The 8610-nt window shown below is 42.3% G+C and overlaps 1 protein-coding gene across 2 annotated transcripts; it reads left to right on the forward strand.

Moving 5' to 3' along the window:
- The first annotated feature begins 6 nt into the window (after nucleotides 1–6).
- CDKN2AIPNL (CDKN2A interacting protein N-terminal like) lies at nucleotides 7–7668 on the forward strand. 2 transcript variants are annotated; one of them, XM_040622441.1, is made up of 3 exons: nucleotides 7–315; nucleotides 1697–1796; nucleotides 5813–5871. In XM_040622441.1, the coding sequence occupies exons 1-3, from the start codon at nucleotides 77–79 to the stop codon at nucleotides 5852–5854; spliced, it is 381 nt and encodes a 126-aa protein (XP_040478375.1). In that variant the 5' UTR covers nucleotides 7–76; the 3' UTR covers nucleotides 5855–5871. The 2 variants fall into 2 exon arrangements, with proteins under 2 accessions (XP_040478375.1, XP_008689961.2); XM_008691739.2 differs by lacking the exon at nucleotides 5813–5871 and adding an exon at nucleotides 7295–7668 and having other exon boundaries at nucleotides 16–315.
- The last annotated feature ends 942 nt before the right edge of the window (nucleotides 7669–8610 follow it).

Here is an 8610-nt window from a genome sequence, read left to right on the forward strand (position 1 = left end):
TCTAGCCGCCGGGAGGTGACGCGGTGCGAGTCGGGAAGGCGGCGGGCGGGTGCGGCTCTCGGCGGCGGAGGGCGCCATGGTAGGTGGCGAGGCTGCTGCCGCGGTGGAGGAGCTAGTTTCGGGGGTGCGGCAGGCGGCCGACTTCGCGGAGCAGTTCCGCTCCTATTCGGAGAGCGAGAAGCAATGGAAGGCTCGCATGGAATTCATCCTGCGCCACTTGCCCGACTACCGCGACCCACCCGATGGCGGTGGCCGTTTGGACCAGCTGCTGTCCCTCTCCATGGTGTGGGCCAACCACCTCTTCCTGGGTTGCAGGTGCGGACCCCTGCGGGCTGGCTGACCCTGTCCCCTGCCTTCAGACCCGCAGCCCTCTCCTAGGGCTGACCCCTGCCCAGTGCTGACCCCGCCCCCAACCTCCCGCCCGGACTGGCCCAGCCTGTGGCTGATTCCCACGCTAGCCAGCTCTTTGGAAAGACATTTAACCTCTCAGAGCCTCAGTTTCCTCATTGGGAAAATAAGTTGTGATGACTGCAGTATTAAAGAGTTAAAAAAAAAAAAAAGCACCTAGCACAGACTGCTATTTAGCAAGAGCTCAAAATGGCGCTAAAATGCCGTTGTTAATTGTATTAATACTGTTAGTTTAAACCATCACCTTTGCGTAGTACATTTCAAGTGTCTTGGCTCCTTCCACCCACATGGCAAACGTGCAGACACGGAAACTGAGATCCCCAATTTACTTATGAAGGAGCTGAGAGAGGGCCGTGTGTCTTCTGACAGGATTGTGGATTTTACCATTTATGGCAGGATGTAATCTGTGGCCTTTGGCTTTTCCTCCCCACTCCCCAGTCTGCTGGACTCTTAGCAAGAGCCAGCCTTTGCCTCTCTGCCTTTCCTGTTATGAAAATAACAGATGCCTTCAAGGGACTGTTTTTGAAGTGCTTTAGATAAGACACCCCTTGTACCCCCTCAATGAAGAAGATGTTAAATCTTGAAGCTCCCACATCCTTTTATTTTAGTGTCCTGAAATTGTGTTAGGATAGTAAGATGACTTGTCTTAGTCCTGATTTCTTTTCCCCTTTTGGCTGTCTGACTCTTGTCACATGCTCCCTCCAGCCCTTAGCCACTTGGTTTTGTTTTCAGATGTTGGGCTTATTAGAACAGGATTTGGGGAAGCAGTGCCAAAGGCTTTTCCTCTGTTTTCTGGGTGCCCCTGGGAAATCCTGGTTAATGGGCTCCAAGACTAGGAAAATGTTAGAAAATTGGACAAATGAACAAATGATGTTATTTACTTTAGACCAGTATTCGATGTGTTTTTTTTAATAATAATTTTCTATTATGTTATGTTAGTCACCATACAGTATATCCTTAGTTTTTGATGTATCGATGTGTTTAAAAAATAAAACATTTTGGCCCTCATACTGTATCCACGAATATGTACTGCCAGATGTACAGTGTCTCTATTTTTATAAATCTTTTTTGTTTTGTCTTGAAACACCTGCTCTGTTGGCATTCCTATAGCCACTTCTGAATCCACAAGCCAGAAGAAGGGTTTCCTAACCCGCTGCTGAGCATGTGTCCGTTTTCCATGTAGTATCACATCAGAACGCTAAGAGTTGAGCTACTTGCGGTTTCTCATTAGCCCACAGTAACACGTGATTCCTCCAAGGTTTTTATCTTACTACTTTTTATTGTGCAGTTACAACAAAGACCTTTTAGACAAAGTGATGGAAATGGCTGATGGGATTGAAGTGGAAGACCTGCCACAGTTTACTACCAGAAGTGAATTAATGAAAAAGGTAAACAGGTTTTCTAAGTGCATTTGAAATGGTATCAAGTTAATGGCCCCTGCTTTTATGTTACGTATTAGAGGATACTATTTACTCCCCAAGGATCTAAGCCCTTTCATTAAAAATTTTTTAAAAATTTGGGATGCCTGGATGGCTCAGTTGATTAAGCATCTGCCTTTAGTTCAGGTCATGATCCTGAGGTCCTGGGATTGAGTCCCGCATTGGACTCCTTACTCATCGGGGAGCCTGCTTCTCCCTCGGCCTGCCACTCCCCCTGCTTGTGCGCTCTTTCTCGGTCAAATAAATAAATGAAATCTTAAAAAACTTTTTAAAAAATTTGTTACTGAAATACAGTTGATATACAATATCCTATTTGTTTCAGGTGTATATCATAATGTTTTTATACATTACAAAATAATTTCCACTTATTATCTAGTAACACATCTTTCACCATACAAAGCTGTTACAGTATTACTGTATTCTCTGTGCTGTACATCACATCCTCATGACTTAATTTATTTTATAATTGGAAGTTTGTACGTCTTAATCCCCTTCACCTCTGTGGTCCACCCCCCAGCTGGTAACCAGTAGTTTGTTTCCTGTATCTATGAATCTGTTTTGTTTTGTTTGTTCATTTGTTTTTTTAGATTCCACATATAAGTGAAATCATACTGTATTTATCGTCATCTGTCTTATTTCGCTTAGCATAATGCACTCTAGGCCCAACCATGTAGCAACTGTCAAGATCTCTTTTTATTGCTGAGTAGTATTCCATTATATATATGTATAACAGCACATCTTCTTTATCCATTCATTTATCTGTGGACACTTAAGTGCCTTGTCACTTTCATTTCTCTATACTCGGTATAAGCCTTTTCATAACTAGATAACAACTAAATTATACATTGTTGGTGGAGTAATTAATAAATTCAACCTCTAAACTTTTATGAAGTTTTGAGCTTTTTGCTTAATTTTTAAGAAAATGTTGGCTAGAGTGCTACAGCTTTCCACTTATTAAAAAAATCTTGTTGGTAACATTAACTCATCTTTACCCCAGTGGGTGAAGGTCTAACCAGACTTATTTGGCCCATCTGGCTTGCTGATGGAAATCTAGATGGAATAATGCCCACATATAGCTGTTCCCTGTTCTGTAGGGCTTAGTCTGATCTGAAGTTGCAGACTTTACATGGTGAGCTATTGCCTGTTTAGCCTTGTATCTGGGTCCTGGTGCTCTGGTGCTGGGGCCCTGGAGAATGTGGCAGAAAGAAGTTCAGTTGATGGGCTGGGCATCCCTAGGACATGCTTTTTTTTTTTTTTTTAGATTTATTTATTTTAGAGAGCAAGCACGAGCAGGGCGGTGGTGGGGGGGGGCAGAGGGAGAGGGGGAGAGAATCTTCAGCAGACTCCCCGTTGAGTGCACAGCCTGATGTGGGGCTCCATCCCCCGACCCTGAGATCATGACATGAGCCAAAGTCCAACACTTAGCCGAATGAGCCACCTTGGCGCCCCAAGACATGCTTTTTCTCATTTGCCTGGGCCTTTTCAGGAAGAATTGCTTCCTCTCATCCAAAGTTTGTTTCTTCGGCACTCTGCCCAGGTCTCTTAGAAGATTGTAAGCTTCTTGAGGAAAGAGTTGGTACCTAAAGTCTTAGTCCTTCTGTCTCTGAAACCCAGTATAGGCTTACCTAAAAGCAGCTCAGAAAACCAAAGCAATAGAGTAAAAGGCTGCAGGCCTGTTTTATTTCTATCCTCAGAAACATAGGTAAGCCCTCACCCCTGTTGGGTCTTGTTTGGGGAGGTAGGGCATATAAAGAGGTTCCCTTCTGTGTGGTTATCAAGGAACTAATCGAAACCTCAGCATCCCAGAAAGTACTTCAGTCTCAAATAGCACACCCCACTTGATTTCAAATAGTTTTGCTAAAAAAAAAAATACTCTTTTTAAATCTGAATCTGGGGTCAGGAATTGGAAGTTTGTGACTTTTTGGATCATCTCATGTAATACTTAAAATTTTCTGGGCAGTCCCATCAGTGTCCCATAGTGGTGAGGTTCCTGGGGCTGTCATGGGGCAGCTAGATAGTTGCTGGCTGCCCGAGTGTTCCCCAGGCAAGAGTAGGATCAGCTTTTACGTCCTGTGTGTGGTGATTCTGTCCTTGCTTTTACTCCCAAGAGGTATTTTGCCATCCATAAAACTTGTTTTTTTAAGTCAAATTTGTTATACTTTTTTTTTTTTTTAAGATTTTATTTATTTGTTAGAGAACGAGCAAGAGGGAGGGGCAGAGGGAGAGGGAGAGGCAGATTCCCCACTGAGCAGGGATCCCAATGCGGGGCTCAGTCAGGACCCCAAGATCATGACCTGAGCTGAAGACAGATGCTTAGCCGACTGAGCCGCCCAGGCACCCCTGTACTTCTCTGTCTTGTATGTAGCCATAGTCTTTCCGATTATTCTGGACTTGTAGAGTTGAGAACCCTTCATGGTGTTTGGGTCGTAGACCAGAAGGAAACTAAGGAGGTTTTGTAATTGATATGCATGTCCCTAGACCAGTGTGAAGAAATATATGTATGTGTATTGGGCCGGGGTGTTTCTCGAATCTGTTAATACTGTGAAGGGGTCTTGAACCTCAACAATGTAGGGGTCCTCTGCCCTGGGATGTTCATTTCTGACACTGTCATTGCACAGTGTCAGCCTCCAGAGAAGAGTCCTCAGGCATGAACCTGGTATCCGTGAAAGCAGCTCTGCCATCAGACTAGTCATACTCCCCTAGCTACCTGGAAGAAGCCTGCGGGAGCCTCTACATCGAGAGCACTTTCGGATTATGCGTGTTTGGGCTTCCTTCAGATAAAACTGAAGTTTTCTTAGTAGCCAAGTTTTAGATTATTGATCCCACTGAAAATGAAACTCAGTTAATCCTGAGAAGTGAGATCCTTAAAGGGTATGTAGAGTTTTGCCAGTTTTTAAGCCTCTTCTAGATACTTTGATCCTGAGGACTCTTTTGACATGTGTGCCATGACAGACTTGTGTGGTATTGAAGGTTGTCCCTTCTCCATTGAAGGAGCCCCTGGGAGGCCACTGGAAAGAGTCATGGGGACTTCCCAGCAGTTCTTTTGTCTCTTGCCTGAAGTTTTTGCATGTAATAGAGGCTGTCAAACATAAAGCAACATTGCCAGCCCACATACCAAAAAAAAACCCGAGATATTGAGCCATGCACCTGAAAGTGTTTGTCGTAGTTCTGCCTAGAATAGATCCTCAGCTCTAAAATTAGAGTTTAGGTGGGTTTTAAAGCTAGCTAGCAAGTAGAAATGAATCACCTGGCGTTGTTGGCATCTTGAGACTGGACAGTGAAGGTAATTTAGGATATAATTTCTTTAAAGTAAGATTTAAGGGCCGCCTGGATGGCTCATTTGGTTAAGTGTCCACCTTCAGCTCAGGTCATGATCTCAGGGTCCTGGGATTGAGCCCCGTATAGGGTTCCCTGCTTGGTGGGGAGTCTGCTTCTCTCTCCCCCTCTGCCCCTTCCTGTGCTCATTCTCTCTCTCTCTCCCCTTCTCTTGCTTGCTGTCTCTCAAATAAATAAAATCTTAAAAAAATAAAGATTTTAAAAAATTTATATATATTCTGCAGTTTTGAGGCAAATACATCTCTGTGGTCTATCCAACTCTTATTATTTTTTTGGTCTGAGAAAAGAAATGAGCATTGTTCTCTGACAGGTGGTATTTATCAAACAGTTGCAGTTTATGATTTTTCTTTGGATTCAAATACAAATACATTGAGCAAACAATCTCAGTTATCTAACAGTCATCCCTAGGCACCTACTAGCAGCCTTCGTGGTAGACCAGCTTTATCCAGCGAGCAGTAATTAACAAAGAACAGCAGCTCACTCGGAAGGATGTCATTACTAGGACTGTCAGAGTTAATATTTCCAAGCCATTGTCTTAAGGAGAAAGAGGAGTGATTAACTAGGAAGCTATCATTATTGGCTCATAGAAATAATTTATCAACTTAATTTCTTGGCCCATTTTTCCTAAGAACATTTTTATCCAAGAAGGAAAATGGCAGCATGGAAAGTGACTGGATATGAAATGTGAACGAGAAGGTAGGAAAACAAGGATACTTGCATTTCAAGAAGTGCTTTTCTGTGCATTATGTCCAGTCTTGGCAAGTTCTAAGGTAGTGGGAAAGCCACTCCCATGGTGAAAGGAGATGTGATTTTAAAGCAGCACATATTTGTGAGCATTAAAACAAATTCAGCCTGTCACATTAGTGGAGCTACCTTTCCCCTTTATCAGCTAGCAGGAGAAAGCGCCGGAAAAGCTGAATCTGACTGCACAGGCCAGTCTGTCGCCCAGTGCTCAGGAGGAGTAAATCATATGCCAACACCTTGTGTCAAAGACCATACTTGCAGCAGCCAGAGCTGTGGCAGCTTCTGTGCTGCCGTAGTTTTGGTCTGTCCTATGGGAAATTTGAAAGGTGTCTTAGGGGATTTTCTTTTCCTTTGGAGTAATGATGGTTTCTTTAGGTAATATTGCATTCTCCTAAATGGGGAAAGACTTCTTATATTTTGCTTTTCCTGAACAATTTTGCTTTTTCATTGCTCAAAAAGACTGGAGTGACAGGCTTAGCTAGGAAATAGGTCATACCTTGAAAACTCTGATTACTAAAAAGACTCTCAGATTGATTCACTTGCACTGCTAAATGTTAAGGAAATCCATTCAAGTACAAGGTGACAGCCAACATGATTTCTTCACACCCAGCTTAAAAGTTGTCTAAAGCCAAGTTTAAATTTACCAAAGGTGCTAGAGAGCACCCAGAAAGAATGTATCTGCTTCAGTTCGCCACTATTTGAAGACATGCATTTACAGTTTCTAATAGTGTGAAATCCAGAAATACATAACCTTCACATCTCCTAAATATCCTGAGTCAATGTGAAATCTTGTGAATTACTACCTGGATTCAACTGATTTTAATTTAAAACAGTGTTTGTGCGATTCTTCTTTTAGAATCCTTCACTGAAAAGCATGCCACGAAGAAAGTTATATTTCAGGTATTTCTGTTATCACATTAAACTGTGAACATTTATAGATCCCAGGTGTCAAGACAAAAAAATTAGGCTCTAGCTTCCAAATAGATGGTATGTTCAATGTTTTGTTGAATTTTCTGTATGTAGTAAAATAGTAATTTGAGTCTACTTTCCTTCTAGGTAGTACATAAATATTGTATGACTGCTGTATTTTATTTTTTTAAGATTTTGAGAGAGTGAGCGAGCGAGCAAGTGCACAAGCAGGGGGAGGGGCAGAGGGAGAAGGAGAAGCAGACCCCACTCTTCCCCCCGCCTTGAGTAGGGAGCCCCACGTGGGACTTGATCCTGGGACTCCAGGACCATGATCTTAGTGGAAGGCAGACACATAACTGACTGAGCCACCCAGACGCCCCTCACTGCTGTATTTTAATTTATAAATTTGATTTGCTGGACTACATGGCTAAATAACCTTTTCTTTTTTTTTCCCCCAGCATCAAAGTTAAGGCAGAAGATTCATCACATTTTCAACATCAGCTACAGGCTTAGGAAAGGAGTCTGGGATGAATGTGACATGGACCACAGCAGCTCTCTTAAGATTCCTGGTATTTCCAACATGTAGGAAGGAGGCAGTTGGAATGATAATCTTGTCTAGATTGGAGTTTTAAAAGGTCTCATTCTTCCAGTAGCTGTCATTGTAAAAGTGTGCATGGATATTTATGTATTTATAAATCATGCCCTCTTTTTTAATTTTCACTTTTTGAATGCCAAACTTTTTGTTAAAAATGCCTATTTTTTTTATGTTGTAATAATTGCAGGTAGTGAATTTTATATTTTGGACTTTTCAATAATGTATCTTCAAATCTGATTGTTTTATGGTCTTTTTCCCCTGCACTGAGGCAAACCAGCCCTTCTTTCTTTTTTTTTTTTTTTTAAGATTTTATTTATTGGAGAGAGAGAGATCATAAGAAGGGGGGAGGGGCAGAGGGAGAGGGACAAGCCGACTTCCCCCTGAGCAGCGAGCCTGACACCAAGGACCCTGAGATCATGACCTGCGCCGAAGGCAGATACTTAACCGACTGAACCACCCAGGCACTCCTATTTCCTTATTTCTTTCTGAAGTTTATGCCATGTTTATGGCCACTGCCATACACACTCATCTTTTTTTTTTTTTTTAAGAGACGAGCGAGAATCAAATCATAGGCCTCAGGTACCTACCAGCTCATGTGAAGAGGCAGCTTATGAAAAGGCATCTGGCCTGATTTTAAAACGGACACCAGATGCCACAGCTTGGTCCAGGCAGTCAGGTGATTTATAGGTTTTCTAGAAGGTCTCCCAGCAGCTGAGTAAAGCCCACATTCTCTTTTTCTGGAAGGAGCCTGACTTGAGGAACTGCCTTGCACATAGCCCTTGAAGAAATACTTGTTTGGTGCAATGTTTTGCTCTGAAATTCTTGTGTTAATTTTCCCATTAGTTAATATATCTGTTCTTTATCCCCTCCCTCTTTCTTTCTTTCTTTCTTTCATTCATTCATTCATTCATTCATTTAAGATTTTATTTTTAAGTAATCTCTTCACCCAACTTGGGGCTTAAACTTACAACCTTGGCACCAAGAGTTGCATGTATTACCAACTGACCATCCAGGAGCCCTCTATTTATTTAATACCCACCTTAAGAACTTACCTCCAGGCATAAATACTGAGAGAGGGACTTCATTGGGGTCAGCAATATAACAATCACAGCAGAATTCACTTTTGGGATATTTGGTGAATAATTCATATTTGGTGAATAATTCATATGTGGGAAAATG

The sequence above is a fragment of the Ursus maritimus genome, unplaced genomic scaffold, assembly GCF_017311325.1.
Source record: "Ursus maritimus isolate PB19 unplaced genomic scaffold, ASM1731132v1 scaffold_5, whole genome shotgun sequence".
Taxonomy (NCBI): Eukaryota; Metazoa; Chordata; class Mammalia; order Carnivora; family Ursidae; genus Ursus; species Ursus maritimus.

Bases quoted from the DNA above. Each gene is read 5' to 3' on its own strand.
- CDKN2AIPNL (XM_040622441.1), top strand. From the start codon at position 77: ATGGTAGGTGGCGAGGCTGCTGCCGCGGTGGAGGAGCTAGTTTCGGGG. The intron at 316-1,696 runs GTGCGGACCCCT...TTTATTGTGCAG, and splicing joins CACCTCTTCCTGGGTTGCAG to TTACAACAAAGACCTTTTAG. The intron at 1,797-5,812 runs GTAAACAGGTTT...ATTTTTCCTAAG, and splicing joins GAAGTGAATTAATGAAAAAG to AACATTTTTATCCAAGAAGG.